The sequence below is a fragment of the Colius striatus genome, chromosome 1 (genome assembly GCF_028858725.1).
Source record: "Colius striatus isolate bColStr4 chromosome 1, bColStr4.1.hap1, whole genome shotgun sequence".
NCBI classification, from domain to species: Eukaryota; Metazoa; Chordata; class Aves; order Coliiformes; family Coliidae; genus Colius; species Colius striatus.
Window position 1 is genome coordinate 31,345,991 of NC_084759.1, and position 20,344 is coordinate 31,366,334.

Genomic DNA, 20,344 nt, shown 5'->3' on the forward strand with positions numbered 1-20,344 from the left:
CTCTTCTCCACTACTTGATGATTTCTGGTAGGCAAGCCTTATTCCATAACTCCCAGCTAAGAAGACTCTCCTTGCTGGTTTTTAACCACTTCCACTGGCCAAGAATGAGCAGGCCAGAAGTCATATCAGGACAATAGAGCAGGGTCAAGAAAGCAGCAGAAAATGACAGCCGTACCTGAACAAGGGTCAGAAACCAGCAGACATAAGGAAAGTGTAGGAGGAGACTTGGAAGTTATACACGGTACAGACTGTACAAAACAAGAGATTGGCAATAAAATGGGCTACAGGGGCAGATGATAGAAAAAAACAACCCAAAACATCAAAACACCATCACCACATTATCACACCATTTCTTTTCTCGATATTCATCTTCTTCCTGGCCACAGCCCTGGAACTTCAGGAAATTAAGACAAATGACTGGTGTAAGTGTTCTCTTGTGCCCATTCTTAATTAAAAACAAAAATCCCAAACAAACAAAAACCCCAAATACAGACATGCACAACTCCGATTTTAGAGTCCTAGAAGCAGCAGCAATTCTTAGAGGCACGAAGGCAAGACAGACTTGTTATGTATTTTTACTACATAACGGCCCCAGCTTCAGTCTTTGAAATTCCAGTGGAAAGGTGGTATATGGTCATGGACCAGATAGCCAGTACCTTGACCACAGGCATGGTCTCGTACTTGTCATGGTTAGTTCCCTTGTCCCAAGCAGTCACATTCTTTGTGGTTTGCCTTAACAGCAAGGGAAAACACAACATTTGATTAATATGGTGCTCAATAAGCAGGAAGGTTAGTGCTCTGGGTACATTTCTTCAGCCTTGGCATGACTCACTTTCCGTAGCCACCTCCCAGTCAGAGGCTCAGAGCAGTAACCAGCATGGAATTCAGTCACACCAGAAGCTCAGGCTACAGAGAGAGAGCATGAGCAGCAGGAGATGGAGAAGCACACATGATGGGTGAAGACTACAGAATAGCTGGAGGCTTAGCTCTCAGTTTAATACACCAAGGTTAAACAAAGTGCATGGATATTGTTCTGTGGTTGAATAAAGCCGGCCAGAACCAGACTGCTGAAGGAAAGAAAAATAAAGTCCAGGCAGGAAGAAAAAAAAGTTCAAACTAATCTTCCACATGAATATCTCTTTCTTTTCCTTCACAAAAAAATCTGTTCTTTTGTTTCCAAACTCACCAATCATCTTTTTTTGTCTGTACAGTATTTCTGTCTCTACAGTATTTTAAGAATAAGTTAAATGTTTACTTGCTTCAGTTAACAGATATTTTCGACATGACTGAACATGAGGCATTACCAAAAAAAACAAGCAAAAAATCTTTGAATGCTCCTTTTGGAAGTAAATCTCATGAATACCACCAAAATCTCCTTTAAACAACCCAGGCAAAAAGAAAGAACGTATGCTTAGTGGTTTAAAAGTAACATCAGCAAAAATTCCCTAATCCTTGACATGAAACCCAAATGAGATTAGTAGATTCACAACAGATACATAAAAACCATTAAGACAGTTATTTCCAACAGCAGTACTTCTAAATCATAGGAACCGTACCCATGCACAACATCTCCACTCAGCATTACTACTTTGGGGTACCAGACAATATGCTGTTTGATAGATTTCACAACATGCAAAGACACTTGAAGATTTTGCATAAGCCTGTCAAACTTCCATGTTTCATACATTTTCATTAGCAGTTTATTCTTGCATTTGTCCTGAAGACTCTAAAGCTGCCTTTGATGCCAGTTCCCCAAATACTGTACAATGTGCCAAAGAACATCCTCAGTCCACACAGAAATATTAAGCCTATGTCCCTAACCTAGCTTCCAGGCTAGATCTAGAGCCGGAGGCAGACTGGCTATTACATCCTACTAGTAAGAGGTAAGAGAGGGTTTCTTGCCCAGTCTCTCCTCCCAGAATCCATGTGATGCTTTACTTGATGTAACAAGTACTCTGGGTTTACTTTTCAACTCAAAGACAGGAAAACAGTTTTTTCACATTCCTCCTAGACACCACCAGTTTAATTCTGTAAGAAGTATGCCATCTACTGATGTACTTACTATTCACTACACTGTTCTTCCAGCGCCTTCAACACAAACACTGACAAAGACCAACCTTAGCTGTGTTAGCCGAAAAGAAAAAGGACATTCTATGAATTCATAAGAAATGACAGTGCTCTCAAAGCCAGTGAAATGTGTTTTATTTTATGCCACTGCTAAAACAAGGACAAATTTAGTGCAACCTGGAGTTCATAATCTGAAAACTGAATATCGTTAAATTACTAAAATGGCAAAACTCATCACCATTATACAGTACAAGACCTTCATATTCATTGAGTACAGTTACATAAACATTTATAGTTATTCAAACTGCTTTTGGTATACAATTGCATCACTAACGGGGCTGTGAGTTACTGTAACACTGCACAAATAAGCTGCAGTTCCAGCAAATTATAATAAATTTTAGTATTAAATACTATTCAGACATTACAATGGAACAAAGGCCCTCTAAAACTACAACTCCAGCTATACAACAGGAATGTACAAAGATGGTACAAAATAAAGTGACTACAGTGGCTGGGCTCTGTACTTGCCTCCTCAGAGTTCAAGTACAGTAAATGCTCGACAGTAGCGGCTCTTGCTGAAAAGCCAAAATTCTTACATTAAAATAATTCCTGAATCTTGTCTTTTTCATTGCAAATCAACTGTGTAAAACTAAGGGTTTTGAGCTGGTGACAGTGTTCGCTACTTACTGTGTTCCCATCTCCAACAACATGTGGTTCTTCATAGAAAAGGTCCCAGACAAAGTTACACTAGAAAATGTAACATTTAAAATCCGTTTTTGAGAGACTTAATTAGCCTCGGAATGTGGGTTGCTGGGGTTTTGGTTTCTGTTTGTTTTTTAAAAAGCTTACACAATCCTTTAAAACTCGGGAACAAAGATACTACACAAATTGCATCCAAGTATATCACCATCGCTACTTTTTCACATCCTTATTTTAAGACAGCAAATCCTCTTTAATTTTAGCATGTGGGTTTGAGCTGTTTGGCTTTTACTTTAAGGCTTTATGCTCATTTCTGTATTATTTATGCACCCTGCTCTGCATCTTTAAATTTGCTTTAAACATGCTCACCCTTAACTGTGAATTTACTGAGGGAATACTTTCAAAGTGCTTTATCTACCAAACCTTACAATGCATCATAACACTCTCATTTTTCAGAACACCGAATGGATTTATGAAGTGTTTGAGACAGGTTGTCTTCTGGACCGATAACACCATCATACATATTTTCCTCAACTTAAAAATTAAATTACCAAGTCAGGTTTCCCATACAGAAAAAAGTGCAAGATGAAACAAACTTTACCTTATTATGTTTGTTTATAAAGTAGAGTTGGCTGGTTTAAACGGATCAAAGCGTGGCACTTCATCTTTTTACAGTTTTCATTTACACTTCTGTATCTGTGGTCAGGAGTTTCAAATAAACTCAGTTTTTAGTTTTTAAATAAACTCAGCAATTTAAGACTAGCATTAACAAAGAACAGCTTTCTCACTAATACATCAGCCAGCACCGGTTAGATAAAGTCAAAGTAAGGTTTCCCAAAGACTATTAAAATTATTAAATTATAAGAATTTTGTCAGGCTCGTTTAATGCTTTCCCAATTTTCACAGCCAAGAAGAAAACTCAGGTCATCCAGAAGCAAAGAAAAACGATGTGTGAAAAACAAAACAAACCAGAAGTTTTCTAAGTGAAAAACTAAGTATTTTATAACACATTTTTCTCATGTAAATTTCGACACTATGCTACTTTCCTCGGAGGTTAATAAATAAATTTCTTCCTCACTATAACACCAATCAATCGTTACAGAACAGATTTGATCCAGTTTGAAAAAAAGATTCCATTTATGAAGATCATTTTTAGTGCAACTATTGCCTGCTTAACATTTTGAATAGTTGTAAGCTTTGGGATTCTCACTATCTTCTACTTTTCTCTAGAAAATCTCCCCCTCTCCCCCCAGTTTTGGACTCAGAAGAAAACTATTCCTGACGCTTGGTATTTTATTATCTATAACAAGACAAAAGACCCTGTAATGCTTTTTGGTCTTTTTGTCACATGGCATACATAGATCTTTCAGTCAGTGAAATGATATCTAAAGTGAGGTAATAAACTATGAGCACAACAGATTTTTTAGTTAGTGGTAAAAGTTTACATTAAAAATTCGTATTGGTGAGATGTATACATCTAGATACATACACAGATCTATGTGTGTATGCACACGTGTAAACACATATATGTGCACATACAAAAACATTAGCAATCTTTAACCCTGTGACAAGGGTGAACTCTGTGAGATCCAAGGCAGAAACGCAGATGACAAATGAGGACTAGAACAAACCAGGTCTCTGCAAAAAGACCAGTGGAACACCTTCCTGAAACACAAAGACTGCAAGGAAAGCACTCTTGAATTTACCACTGTGACACCCCATATTAATTTATGGGGTAGGGGAAATTAGAATTGTACATATGCTACTAAAACTCATTATTAGAGATTTCATCTCTTCTTGTCTGTGATAAGAAACTTGTGCACCATATTAACAGTGTATCTTGCTATGAAAAAGTTATTAGGATTCTTTCGTTCATCCAAAGACAGACTCTGTGATTCCCTTGCAAGTGATATGAGTTTTGAGGTGGCAACCTACTAATTACCAGCACATGCCTTTTTCTCTCAAAGGATGTATAAAAAAAAAAAAAAAAAGGCCCCAAAAACATTTTCAAACCACAGGATATGTAAACATCCAGATTTCCCTTCAGATAGAAAGGCAAGTCAGCAGCACTGGTGAGGAACCTGATTAGACTGCTATGAAGACTTGAATAAAAGTATCTTTAAAAAAATTCAGTGAAAGTAGTTAAGAAAAATGAACAATTAATTTGCAAGAAATTTGTTTTATATTAGTTTTCTTTGCTAAATGCTTAAGTGCTCACTGAGTAACAGAATTCTCTTTATAACTGAAAAGAAAATTCATATACAGAGGCTGAGGAAAAGAATTATCCTAGTCAGAAAGATGGCCACAATTCTCAGAAGCAGCTTCTGTCTGCTACTTTTAACACATCAATATGAGAGACTAACATATTTTTCAACACAGAATTAATGTGTCTCCATACAAAAAGCTTCAGTAAAAAATTCAACAATTTAAGTTTGATGGGCAAACTCCAGGAAACCTTGCTGGAGAACTACGTATTAAGTGTTCAGATACCCACTCTGCCCTTCTACCAGAAGTTACCAGCTCTACAGCAGGCAACAAAAGGGAACATGTATTTGCACCTCAACTATTTCAGAGCAGGCTTTCACATCTTCATATGATGTTAAACAGCGGCTATGAAGTCAAACTGGATTAAGGGGCTGCTTGGGCAGGTCAAAATTTTCCTCCTGGCAATGGTGCCCTTGGGCACACAACATCTGATCAATGGCAGTATTTTTTCCCGCAGCAGCAAGGTATTTCAGAACAGATGTTAGCAGAACATCAGTGCTCTTAGTCCCACTGTGAATATAGCACATATTCCATAAATGAGGAAAAACAGCTATCCTGGCACAGGAGTAATCCTGAATATTGTGCCTGAGACTGTCTCCTCTGAACTACTGTCATAGACAAGGGATCTTTTCATCATTATTTTAATAGTCTGAACACAGTAGTAAATACAAGTTATGCATGGGTGGACAATACCTACTATGAGCAGAATAAACATACCATGTGCACAGTATCACAAAGCACAGCACAGCTATTTTGACTTTCACCTCAAAGTCTTTTAAATGCTGACAATTCCTTAAACATTTATTAGCTCAATTTTACTTGACATATCTGTCTTCTGTCTCCTTTCAAAAGAGGAATGAAGTGAAGAGCATTGCATCTTTGGATTTTTCAGACATTCTCCATAAGCCAACCAACCAAAGACTTATTTGGAGCTTGGTCTCCATCAGGCGCCTTCTCTATCATTTCACAATACTTCAACACCGCTTGCAAGAGATCTCCAACTTTCCAATCTCTTTCTCGCAGTCTTCTGGAAAGCTAAAGGAGACACAGAGGAACACAGAACAAAATATTTTGACAGGCACATCCTGATTAACAGTTGCAGAGGTCATTCTTGAAATACTAGTTGGTAAGAGATCAGATGTAATGAGTTAATCGTTATTCCCACATTTACAAAAACAAAAACTTCTGCAAGAATCGGGCATTTTTCTTTAGGGCAGTTTTCACAAAATTTGCTTCTGGAGGGAGCGTTTTCAAATGATGTGGTGCCACAGGTATGAGGGCTGTGGTTCATCAGGGCTGCCGAAAACAGGAAATTCTCCAAACACAAGCCATTTGCCACCCCTCCCATGTCAATAATGCACATATAAAAAGACAAAACTCAGTCAATAAAAGGATGTGGATTTTTCTTTCATAACATATAGAGTCATTTGGATGGTACAGATACCACCCTCAAAGAAAACAGTTTTCAGAAGTGGGAAATTATAACATCTTAGGGAAGAGGAAAAGGTGAGGGTTAAGTTAAACTACTACTTTGGAGCAGAGATCAGTGTAGCTGAAAAAAGACCCGTTTTTTTGCCCAAGGTCCAAGCAAAGAAATAAAAAATCTTCCTTTGTTTATGTGTTAAGCTCAGCTATATATGGAAGAAAGCTTACCCTTACACAGGAATGAATCTCCTAGTTTGCCCAGGAGTAACAAAAAGAAATCTTTTCATTTTAACAAAAAACCAAAATCCAACATCCACACAAACAATTTAGGCACCCTTCATATTTACTGGAACTGTAGAGTTTTACTGTGTTCTATAGTCCCTACTGTGACATTCTAAAAAACCATACAAAGGCATAAAGAGCACTCAGTGATAGATCTTCCACAGATACAAAATTAAAAAATCATTGTGTTTCTTCTATGAGACCTGTGAGATTGCAACAGGAAACTATTAAAACATGAGGACAATCTCTCTCTGCTTTTGTGGTGGTTTTACCTGGGCCAGGTCTTTGGTAGCCGGGGTGGGGCAACATGGGTGGCTTCTTTAAACAAAGAGCTGCCAAAAGCTTCCCCTGTAGCTGACAGGGCTAGGACCAGTCAATTCTAGGATGGACCCCGCACCTGACCCAGGCCTGGCCAATTAGTGACTCAGGTAATGCCTCTGTGAATAACAATTTGAGAAAAGGAAGAAGTTGCTGCACAGCTGCTAAACTGCAGCAGCAACAGGGAGTGAGAATGTGAAAACATGTACACAGACACCAAGGTCACTGGAGAAGGAGGGGGAGGAAAGTGCTTAAGCACTGGAAGAAAGACTCCCCTGTGACCTGTGGTGAGGCAGCTGTGCCCCTGCAGTCCATGGAGGCAATTGGGGAGCAGAGATCCACTCACAGACTGTGGAGGAGCCCATGCCGGAGCAGGTGGATGCCTGAAGGAGGCTGTGACTATGTGGGAACCCCATGTTGGAGCAAGTTCCTGCCAGGACCTGGGAGCCTGTGGGGAGGGAGAAGCCCACACCAGAGCAGGTTTGCTGTCAGGACTTGGGATCCTATGAGGGACTCGGACTGGAGCAGTTGGTACCTGAAGGACTGTTCTCCCGGTGGATGACCCACACTGGGGCGGGGTGTGAGGAGCTGCCCCCATGGGATGCCCTATACTGAAGCAACTGTAAAGAACTGTAGCCCATGGGAAGGACCCACATTGAAGAAGTTCATGAGGTACTGTCTCCTGTGGGGAGGGACCCCACACTGTAGCAGTGGGAAGTGCTTCTTTTCCCTGAGAAGAAGCAGAAACAAAGTCCATCTGTGATGAACTGACCGTAACCCCCATCCCCCACCTCCTGTACTGCTGGCAGGGGAGGGAAGGAGAGTCCTGGAGGGAGGGGTAGGGGGAGGTGTTTTAAGATTAAAACATTATTTCTTATCTCCCTGTTCTCATAGTTTATTAATAAATCAAACCCTTTTCTCCCCAAGCTGAGTCTGTTTTGCCCGTGACGCTAATTGCTGAGCAATCTCCCTGTCCTTATCTTGACTCTTGTTATATTTCTCTCTCCCGTATCCAGTTTAGGAGGGAGAATGACATTATGACTTGGTAGGCACCTGATGTTTGTTGGTTTATAAAAGAATAGCCATTTTTCTCAAGCCAGAGGAATGTTTGGTTAATGCAAAGACATACTTTAGCAAATACAGTATAAAATGACTGTCCAAAGAAGGTGGTACCACCATGATAAGATGACAGAGCTGGCATCTGGCTTCACTCATCTCTCCATTTTAAGTTCAAAGATCAGTCCCACTATTTCTTTAGCTGACTGATCTGTTTCTTACTATCAGACAAGTAAAGTATTGGAGTTTCCTCAAAATAGGCAACAGGAATGCTAAAACAACTAGAAAAGGTTGGAATAAAAATTAAATATACGTGTTTTTTTAATCCAGGCACTTGCATATTCATGCTGCCAAGCTTCAGGTCTCAAACTATGTATTCTAATTTACTGGTTTCTTGTTCCAGCTCTTAACAAATGCACTTTGCTTCATACATGGGTATTTAATATTCTTTTGCACACCCTTATTCTTCAACAAGAGTTCATACCTAGTTGCAGCAAGTAATACTTTGCCTGATATATGCTGAAAGTACTTTTGTGTTTTATGCAGCCTTACCACATCAATGGCTCATTACCCTGCTGTGATCAGCCAACACAAGTCTGTCCATTTCAGAATCCACCAACTGCTTGCACTGAAAAGTACCATTTTCAATATGATCTAAAAGCCAGGGTCATTCCCCAGGTAACAGAGGTAACTTAATGAAGTACCTACAAAATCTTAGGTGGCACGAGATCAGTATCTAGAGGTCAGTTTATTTTTCTGCTGGGCTGCAGTGCCCTCTAGAGGTGCCTGTCTAGCTTTACAAGTGACACAACTGAAAACAACTCTCTAATTTAAGACCCTCAGTTTGGGTCAGACATCATTGCAACTGGGAAATGGGATAGAATAAAAAACAGGTTATTTTTCCTCATCCCCAGACGGGCAAAAGAGGATTTCAATTCATTTGAACATAATGACATTTGGAGAACTACAAATTATCTATAACACTAAGTGTCTCAATTAACTATTGTAATACTTTCAGGACTGCACGACACTGCCTCTGCCTGCCTGAAGGTCTTTCGTTTGTTTTAACTTGAGGTGCCAACTCACCAGCAATTTGTGACTGAAATGTCAAGTAGGAAAACACTGTAATTTTTCAGGAATGCATACACGACAGACATTGCTATTTTCCAGAGTGCTCTTCTTACTAAGGTAGTGGTGTTCTGATACACAGACAGCTAACACCTTTCCTGTGTGCCTTCAGGCATTGGCTCAGATAGTGGCATCACAATCCTGAAATCTACTCAGAGCTGGTAGAAGAATGAGATACTCAAGGAAAAATTAAAAGAGGCACTTGCCATCTTTTTTTTTTCTTTTGGTCTTACATGTTTTAGTGTAAGATACAGGTCTCTCACATACAAACACAAAGGAGATGATTACTAACATCTGTGCATCCTACAGCTATTCTTCCTGAGTATTTGCAACACTGCAATTTGCATACAAGCAGCATGAAGAAGATGGCTAGATCTTCAAAAGATGGAAAAAACAACTCACAAGGTCAGAATAATTCTAATCACTAAACGAAACTCATTCATAGCAGAGAACATTGGGCCAGGCATGTGACAAAAGAAAAAGTCAAGTATTTTCTTCATTGTTAAGACACTTCTAAGCAGGGAAGAAACACATGAATGTAAGGATTAAAACCCACCAGCTTCAAACAAAAACAGAAATGGAGAAGCCTATTCTCAAACTGCCTTCTCATTTATGAAAGCATGACATCCACTCTAAGTGTCCAAACTAACGTACAACAAAACATATTTCTAAAATAATTCTAAATCAAACACACCAAACTCCAGAAAAGGAGAACAAGTGATATATTTCAACTTGCCCAAAACACAATTTCCTAGGTTATTTTAAACAAGAATGCAAGACTCATTACTCTCAAGATTGAATACATCTACCAGAGAGTAAGACAGAATCTTAAGGGTTGGAAGGGACCTCAAAAGATCATCTAAGTCCAACCTCGCTGCCAGAGCTGGAACACCTAGATTAGGCAACACAGGCCAAAGAAAAACAAAACTAGCACTCTGGGCTAGAAAGGGAGAAGCCACTCTTAGGAACATTCAGCCCAGGTACAATCTCGACTGACCTCTATGTACCCTTTACACAAGTCTACAGTAACTAAGCACCACAGGTGCACACAGTCATTTAAGCCTGGGAGTCTTATTTTGTCATGATGACCTCTACTTCCCAGTCACTCACCTTTCCTCCTGAAATGATTACTTGAGCTCTGGAAAGCACTGAGTTGGTGACTCAATACTAGACTTCAGAACTGACCAAGCTTTTCCTTCCTTACCATATGGATGTGTATGTTCAGTTGTTTTTGACAAGATCTTAATTTTTTAAAACATACTAATGGCATCACGGTAACACTTTTCACATGTTACTAGGTCACAAAATAAAAATCTGATGATTTATCATTCCTATCAACCCCATCATTAGAGACAACACCTATACACCTGTTAAGTCAGCCCTTCAGAAGCCAAGCAATGTTAAAATAATTCCTTGGTAGAAAATTCACAAAAAACAGGTCAAATGCAATGAATGAATATTATTATGTGCAGTTTGGTGTGACATCACAAAGGAATGATTTTTATGATTTTATAGGAATAAGAAGTTTCTCTTATATGTCTGTGATGGAAATACTCAGGTCAGTACACATACCAATATTCTAATCCTTCCCTAAGAGACACAAGTTGCTGAAGTTGACTTCTTCAAACTTCCGCTTTCTCTTTGGTCACATATTGCATTAAAAAAACCCCACCAAACTATAAAACCAAACTAAAAGCATCTAAAAAGGAACCTATCTTATTGAACCTTCATTCTCAGCAGCTTTGGTTGCAGTTGCTCACAGAATAAAAACACACTCAAGATTTAATTAGAACCTAAACTTCATTCTGATAATAAAATGTGCCTTTGCTAGCAAAACAAAAAAGCTGAGGCAGAACATATTAAGAAAGAAATTAATTTGCACGACCAAGTTCTCTCTCTTATTCAATTTATGAACAATTAAATACAAATTAAAAAATGCTTGGAAAAAAAAAACTTCACTAAACAGAAATGCTGTAATTGTAATACCTCTTTAGAGTAAAGCAAGTAGAACCACTTGTGAAAGAAGTTAACTCTGCTTCGACTCATACTGTGCTATATATGGTACATGCACAGGCTAAACAAGCTGTTCCATTTTGACCTCTCAGGATTTAAATAATGATTTTCCTGAACAGCAAATACTACTGAATAGCAAGTAAATTAGTAGCAGTTGGTGTATCACAGCAAATGGAAATCAAACAAATTCTTGCCGTTCCCCACCACCCCTCAAACCCAAGTACTTACAAAGACAAATTCCCTTGTAGCAGTGTCATGAAAGTGAAGATCAGACACCTCTGTTTCAGAAGCTGATAGCCACTGGAGTGCTGCTCTGAGCTGGGGGTCCACTAGATTTGATTCCAGATCAATATTCACTATTGATAAAGTCTTTCGTATTTGCTCCAAACCTAATATTAAAAATAAAACTCATCAAATCTATCACTTCCAACTGTTTCAAAATTTCTCTGTAGCTCACTGTTTAGACTATATTATCTTAAATACCTCAATTTAGCACGTGCAGATAATAAGAAAGAAAAAAATCATGCTGGTCTAAAGTGTTTCTGTGCTTCCCCTTAAGGAAGTACTGTTTATCAACTTAAGATTGCATGCAAACATAGTTGAGTCTTAAAAGACATGTAAACTTTAATGTGTATCCCAAATGACACGGAATTTAACACAACCTTTCATAAACTGAACAGCAATTGCTCTCACGTTGTCCATCAGTCATTTCTATTGCCAACTGCTATTGTTTTCTATGCCTTCATCCACTAAATTCTTTGGAAGTGCATATTTCAGAATTCTTTTCTGTACAGGCAGACCGACAGATTGCTTCTAAGTTTTCCTGAAGTATGGCACTGTTTTTACTGAGGCCTATCCAATCTTTCAACCCTTCCTTTACCGCATGAGTTCCAAAAATTAACACAATGTTGAAAGAGCAGTTGCAGAAAAAACTACAGTATTGTCATCTTCTGTTCCCACACTGAATTTCTATATCCAGCTATGACATTAATGATTGTCACACTCTCAGAACCAACTAAGTATATATAGCGTATATAGTGCTCTTCAAGTTGCTCTTGAAGTGTTTACCTCCAGACTACTGGACTTAAACCCTCTAGAAACAAGGATTATATTTGCAATAAAAACGTATGTTCATGTACAGTTTACCTCAATCTCATTACTCTTCCAATCAAGCTTATGGAAATTGAGGTACATAAGGTATTCATTCCTAATTGGCAAAACTATTGAGACAAAATAGCTTTCTCCAGGAAGTAAAAGAGGGATAAAATTAACTATTTGAACTGTGAACACAAGTGTGCTCTTGATGGATAGCAGAACATTTGTGTGGGAGCTCCAAAATCCAATATTTTTATAGGAGAAAGAACCAATTATAAGAAAAATTACGACACTTAGTGGATGGACAGCATTGTGGTATCACTGGGAAATTTTGATCTATTTTTTAGTTATATAAAATAAATGCACATTTGTAAATAGCAAGCTTTGGTTCAAACTCTTTAGTGAACAAGATGCAGCCAGCTTAGAAAAATGTATTCTAGGTATGACTTGAACAGAACTTCCAAACATACATGACCAGGTACAAAAGTTGTCTACTTAGAATCCTATTTTAAATGGTCCTACAATGAAAGTAACAGAAAGTCTTTTCAAAACAAAAGTGAAATGGTGAAGAAATTAAGCTGGAAAAATTTCAGTAGAAAATCTTTAATATGGCATAAAGCAATCTGTTGCACTCCAGGAGACACCTAAAACTATATAAAGAAATGAAATCAAACACCATTTTAATCCAGCAATTTTAATGTTTGAGATGCTAAAACTTTGTGAAGTTGAGACCAAAAGAAAGCAACGGTATATTGATGCCATATACATTATATTGATACATTGATACAGGGCAGAAAATATACTCAATATTTTAGTTTAATTTCCTTATAACTTTACAGTCAGAATTGATTTTCTTAAAATGGTGTGGTTCACTTCTATACATTTTTCCACGAGGTTAAAGAACAGGAAGGGAAAGAAAAAGAAATAACCCTGTATCTTTCAGCTTTCATCACCACTACTTCAAGATGTGCAGCATAGCTGAATATCACCTCTAAGTGGGTAGCAGAGGTTTCTTGAAACTTCATCTTCAGAATATACTCAACATAAAGAAAAGCTCTCCTACAATTTACTCTAATGTCAGCTGATCTTTATATCAGCCTCATACACTGTGTATTCAAGCTGCTCTCATTTCAGCTAACAACCTTGGGCACTTCAATCAGATTGGAACTAGTACAGAGATCTACAAACCAAAAAGCTCTAAAAAGACTCTGGATAGATCCTATTTTATACATCATTAAGAAGAAAGAGATTATACCAGATGTATATAAGTTTTTTCCTTCTTTCCCATGACTCCTCTCCCAAGGTTAATATGGCCAGTTTGAGTAATTCTTCACTGTCCCAAACAGCCTTGCAGATGCATTGCCATGGCTCCTTATCAAACATTTTACAAAGAAATCATTCTATGCACATAAATTTATGCTTCAACAAGCTGATCAGAGTTCACTACCTTACGTTATTAAGTACATGTGTGAGCAGACACTAGCGTTTCCCAAGGCTGTAAATTTCAGTGCACTAAGAGGTGCACATAGGGTATTAATCGAAGAACACATTCTGATGCTTGACTGACATGTATTGTTTAGAACAGTAATAACAGGGCTGTCACCTTGTTTTGCAGACTAGAGAAGCAAAGAATTAACAGAACAATTCACGTAGAGTGCACAGGTCAACAACGGTAGTATATGCTGGAATTGACATTACCTTCAGCAGCATCTTTGGAGTCTTCATCTTTATCTTCTGTTCCATCACTGTATTTTAAAAATAAACCGAAAATATTAATACAATCCAATATATGTACAATAAATGTAGTCAACCCTAAGACTGTAATGAAGATTAAAGAACAGGAAGATCATAAAAGAATCAAAAAATGATCATGAGAAGAAGCTTTGCTTCTCACATCATTTCGTGATGGAAACAGTTATGATCAACTTGACAAGATTTGCTCTTAAGAAGGAAGAAGAGAGGAACAAGGTGTTAAAAAGAAGGATTGTAATACGAAGACATTTTAAAATAAGAAAACTTATTGATTTTCATTAAAGAGGACAGTTTAGTTTTAATTCATATGTGAAAAGGTTGAGCCATCTTAAGTCACAGGTGCAAACAGTTATAGGTTATTCCAAAGCTGAAAGTCATAGGTGCCCTATGAAAGTCAATTGTCAAGCAATTTTGAAAGTTTCCACGAGCTAAAGGAAAAAACAGAAATCCTGTAGGAAGCAAGCTCTAGTTTGCATGAAAATGTACATCTAAACACTTGTAAAACTGCAAGCAAGAACATGCACAAAAGGGACCCTTTTTTTGCAAGCATAACACATTCATCAGTTTGGCACAGCAAAATTTAACCATTCAATATGGATTGATTAATGAAAAAATCATATTGTGATTAAGTGAGAAGAGTATGAATAATGTAACAGCATAAAAAATGAACTGCATTTTTATTTTCCAAAATGATGATTTCATGCATTAATTATGAGGAACCCATCTGGTTTATATTTCTCAACTGAACCAACCTGTCTGATGTTGGCAAGGATAAATTCTCCTCATACATATCCCCTTCTAAACCAAGACTGCTCCAGCTACTGCTGTTACCATTACTGCCAGGAGAAGAAGAGAACGCAGCTGAACTAGAAAAGAACAATAGCTCAAACTAGAACCTTAATTTTCCTTAGAGCTGTTAAGACATTTAATGCAGATGCACTGAAACTTTCTAACAGGTTTGCTGGGACACAGAGCAGCATTGTGAACAGTAATGTAAAACTGTTACATTTCGGTACACAGGTGAAAGTATTAATTTATGTTCATTAATTTTACAGATGAGTGCTAGCAGTAATTCTGTCCTCAGCTCAGTACATTGCTCCTTACTTATACAAGCTTGACAATTACAATACAATTGCTTATAAGAATATGTATTACAATATTTGGTTACGGATTACCTAAGAGTTCATAAAATTAGACAATGTGAATACAACTGCACAAATAAAATCCTTCCACCTCATTCCAAAAATCTAATAATGATATCCAAAAGCCTGATTAGAAGAAATTCTTAGAGCAAATAATTTCTTTTTTATTCTGAACATTGTTTGACAAGTTGATTTGTTAAAAATAGGGGAGGTTATAAATCAGTGAAAACAATACTAAAACAATACTAAACCAATTTCATAAGCACACTGTTTATTACATGACTACATTCAGGCCAATGCAAAGAACTAAAAAAACTGAGTGTGCCCTTACATTGGTACATTTTAAGCACTACATTTAGCAGTTTGTCTGTGCTTATATATAAGATTGAGCTACTCATATGATCAAATCTCTGTTCCTCAACTTCAGACCTCCCACAGAGCACATCTGTAAGCTTTCCAAGAGTAAGATTTCAAGATAACCAGCATTCTTTGAGAAAGCTAGATTCTCTACTGTAGATGGTATGACAAGCCATGAAGTAACTGCAGAGAACAACTGTTGCAAGAAGATGCTTTCTTCACTTAAGTTTTGTGTGACTGTTAAAGCTCTTCTTTTCCACACATTCCATTGAAGGGAAATTGTAAAATTTGAAACTGCTTATGGTGGAAAGAAACATTTCAAGAGGCAGATATTAATCTTTCAAGAGTCTGGCAGTAACACTTATGTGTCCTCTGCTTTCAAGTATGCCTGCTTGGATCGTAATTTCAAAACACTAACAGATGAGCAAGTTTGCAACATGAACACAGTAGCAAGGAAAAAAAAAAATAAAGTTGCAGGTGCTTCATTCAGCAAATTTTTGTTTAAGATGTGCAAAAAATAAAGAAAATTCAAGTGCAGAAGCTTCTAAAGAAACCAACTTGACTTGCACAGAGAATACAAATTCAGTTTTAAAAATGTTTCTCAAGCTGTTGTGTGAGACTATCACAATATGTATTAAGTATTACTTCTGGTTCAAATTACATGTATAGAAAAGATTTAATATGGCATATTGATACTTTGCACTAAAACAGCCTCTTTCACTTACAGATGTATAACATAGGAAGTAAATATTGATCCAGTTCTCTCATTAAAGTATTTTTAATCTTATAGAATGACCTCACACATTCTACTATTCTGATTAGTTAAGAGATAAATGTATTTTACACAGGTCAATCTTGGTCTGAAATAATCATATATATTGAACCATATGGCTACAGCAATGTGTGAGTCTCTTCTGGAATGTAACCTTTATTTTAAGATGTTAAATAAACAGTCTCGAAAATAAAGTCCTGCCATCACAGAACAAGCAATAAACAAAGGAATTATAAGGCTTCTATAATCCTTCATGCATGCTGCAGAAGAATTACATGAAAAGCTCTCAACTTTTATATACACATACAAACTGCATATATGGGAACTTTAACTCAGCTCATCTGCTTTAATATTCTGCACTATGTACATACAAAGGCAAGAAGCTTCTGCTCCAAGTTGAAATCTAACCTGGATGCTCCAATTCACTCCCTGGGAAAGCCTATCTGTGCCTATATCTCTACACTAACTATAGAGAAAGCTTAAGATCATTTTATTTCTAAATTTCAGTCGCTAACATTAGGCACACAAAGCAGAGGATACAAGCACTTCCCTGCATCATTAGCTTTACCAAGTGCACTAAAGAACTTTTGTTTCTATTCCAATTCAAATGGAACTGCAGAGATTCTGCATTGATAATTCATTCCAAGTTGTCTTGCTTGCTTGTTTGCACATAGTTTAATCCTCAGCAAAGTACTGAAGTATAATTTTTATATTGGTCTGGGACACAGAGGGTCTGTACTGTTTCAACAGAGCTACTACAAAAAATGTCCATTAGGTAAAGCAAGGTAAATTGAACTGGACCACTGTAGCTGGTATCATTCTGGAGTTTTCTGGGGACTGCGATCCTGTCTTCCAAAAAAAATTCCACTACTCTTAGTGCTAGCTCTAGGTTTATTATGAAGACTCCTTTAACTGACATTTTGGAAATAGTCTCAAATACCAGTGTTCATTGAATGCTGCAAACAGCCTGAAAAATACTGGAGGAAGCAAAAGGTTCTCCCTCACCAAGTAAAACTTTGTTAGCATTCACTACAAACAAATTGATCGAATGATGTGTAGTACCTCAAAGACAGTACAAGCAAGACTGCTGACAGCTTCTTAGACACAAGGAAGCTACTACATAAAGAAATAACTCCCTGGGAAGCAATGCTACCTGATAGTATATTTAAGTGTTTCAAATTGACACGGTTTACATACAATTCGCACAGTACTTTTTTTAAACAAGTGGCCCTAACAAGACCAAAAACAACTATGAAAGAAATAAAATTCAAACAAACCAACCAAACTTTCAACTGCTGTAACTCGATAATGAATGCTTCCTCTAAGATTGAATGTCATTTTCCTCCTTAATAAAGTATTTTATGTTACAGAGGCAATAAGAGCAATAAATCACCACTGTCACATAACTTTTGGTTTCCTCAGAAGATGCTAACCCAGTTTCACAAATGATATCATTACAGAATCTTTTTTTGTTTTATTACAGAGCAAATGCTGGATCCCAGATCTTGTCACTTCCACCTGCTAAACCTCAGCAACACAAACCAACATGTGTACTGCTATCAACATACAAGTAGTTTTGGAAAACTAGTTATGAATTTGCACATACCCACTTCTTCTGCCAACACCTTGCTATTCAAATTGTGCTCTCCTTCTCTAAGTAAAACGTTAATTTAGGTCATTCCTTCTCTAATGAGCCACAGATTTTCTTGCAAGTTAAATAAATTACCTTCTTTTCATTTAAATCTGTTTTAGGGATGATAAACAACAAATATAGTATAGGCACTACAGGTACAGCAATTTTTTTTCAAGAGGTTTTTTTCTGATGTATTTTATTCACTATTTGTGACTGCCAATATGCTGAATATTATTCCTTACACTCTGAATTTCAACATACAAATCTAACTCATTTTCACTCATTCAAACAGATGATATTTCGTTAAAGTCACTTTAAGGTAATGTATTCTCTTACAAAATTATTCAGATAAATTATATTAGTGGTTTGAGTAAAATAGTTCAGTATGAAAAATATAGACATTTAAGTGAGTAGTTTCACTTTAGTATCAAATAACCTACTTCTACATTACATAACGAAGTATCTCTCCCATATTTTCCTTAATCTCAGTGATGCTTGAAGTGCTAACTAAAAAGCAAAAGTTTCTCACCTACTTCTGACCTTCAACAGAAACACTGAACTTTCTACAGTAACATAAGTGGTCTATCAACCAGAAAAATGTTTCTTAATTTCTGACATGTTCCTTTTATAGAAGCTTAAGACCACAACTTTCACTGCCATTTCCCTAGCAACAGGCAGAGATACTGTAGATGTTTAAAATTCCCATTCTAATCTGTTGTCAATCAGCCAGGGAAGGTAATGAGAAGCTCTGTGGAAAAAGTTACTACCCTGCACAGATATGTGTCAGTATTACACACCTGTAAGCTCTTGTTAGTAGCAAATACTCCACCACTATCAGAACAGCTTATAAATTCAACTCCCAAAAAAAGACAAGAATAGCTGTTAACGCTCCTCACGAGAATTAAGCTTATATTACTTTTTAATGAATAGATGAATTTACATAAAACACATTCTAAGTTTTAATATTTCATAAACAATTTAATAATTTATAACCAGTGCTTCCAAGTTGTATTTTATACATAGTGGTTGTTTTTGAAATGCCTGTATCTTTCACTAATGCTTAAATTACATATGTACAGTTTTATTTGATGTCATTCCCTGACATCAATAGCAATGCATACGCCACATATTTTGCAGAGGGTACAGTATGAACATTCATGGGCAACAACATTTTTCAAGGAAATAAAAATATTAGAGCCATTTTTTTTAATTAAAAGTCATTGTGTGTTGAAAATAAAACCATCTGCTCTTCCCCAGCCCCCAGGAAAACAAATACATCACTTGATGCCAAGTTATTTGATGTCGAGATAACTGTTTAACTATACTAGTATGTTCATAGTTACCTGTCACTCAGGTGAAGAAAACTGCTGCTCTCATCGGGATGTTCATCTTCAAAACTTAGATTGGACCAACTCCCAGTGCTATCATCACCAATACTAAGACTCATCTGCTGGCTAACAATAGATTCAACAGAGTGAAATCCTTCTCTTCCAACAGAGCTAAACAAAAATTTAAGACAAAAACATCACTGCACTTCATGTTGATTTGTGTCAGTTCATTTACAGCAACTTAAAATCATTTCAAACACATAAAATTCCGAAGGAAGAAAGAAAAAAAACACAACGGGGCAATCCATTAATTTGTGCCCTATTCTCAACATAAGAAATGGAGCAATGAAATGAACCTGAAACTTCATGGATTGCTATATGGAATTCTTTCAGTAGAAGACAAAAGGAGAGGCTCAAATAATTCTCTCATTTGGAAGATTATTTGCTATAGAGCATAGAGAAGCCTTACGAAGTGTATATCAAGGTACACTTTGCAAGTAGAAGACTTACCATGTCTGAACGTGTTCACCCTAGGACAGTCTGGGTACTTTCCCCTGCCTGCTTTCAGTAAAATCAGCTAAGCGGTCTGCTATTGTAGCCTAAGCGTTTGAGTACTTGCTCAAGCCTGAGTGCTTGGTGTTTAAAATGTTAGGATTCCAGTTTTTTCAAAAGGTCTTCCTGTAGATAAAAGATTTGTCTTCCTACTTCAAGAAAGTGTAGGATTGTGTAACTTGGATAGAATATTTCCGTCAGGAAAGAAATTTAAATTCTTAATGGAAAAACCAATCAAGAAAGTATGCTCAAGAAAAGGTAGTCTTGGAAGACACTTCACGGAACCATTATGGTTGGAAAAGACCTTTAAGATCAAGTCCAACCACTAACTCACACTGCCAAGCCCAACGCTGAACCAAGTCCCTCAGCACCTCTATATATCTTTTAAATATTTCCAAGAACAGTGACTCCACCACCATCCTAGACAGCCTGTACCAGCATCTAAAAACTAGTTTCCTAG

The 20,344-nt window shown here is 37.1% G+C and overlaps 1 protein-coding gene across 5 annotated transcripts in view; it reads right to left on the bottom strand.

The window, feature by feature from the left end:
* Positions 1-2,180: 2,180 nt before the first annotated feature.
* The window catches only part of AKAP11 (A-kinase anchoring protein 11), a 46,185-nt gene continuing 28,021 nt past the window's right edge, over positions 2,181-20,344 (bottom strand). For 3 of the 5 annotated variants that reach the window (XM_061995093.1, XM_061995107.1, XM_061995074.1), the window contains 5 exons: positions 19,348-19,503; positions 14,853-14,966; positions 14,047-14,093; positions 11,482-11,642; positions 2,181-6,066 (listed from right to left, as the gene is read on the bottom strand). In XM_061995093.1, the coding sequence (XP_061851077.1) occupies positions 5,920-6,066; positions 11,482-11,642; positions 14,047-14,093; positions 14,853-14,966; positions 19,348-19,503 (625 nt within the window). In that variant the 3' untranslated portion in view covers positions 2,181-5,919. The remainder of the gene's footprint in view (positions 6,067-11,481; positions 11,643-14,046; positions 14,094-14,852; positions 14,967-19,347; positions 19,504-20,344) is intronic. The other 2 variants (XM_061995084.1, XM_061995100.1) reach the window with 2 other exon arrangements.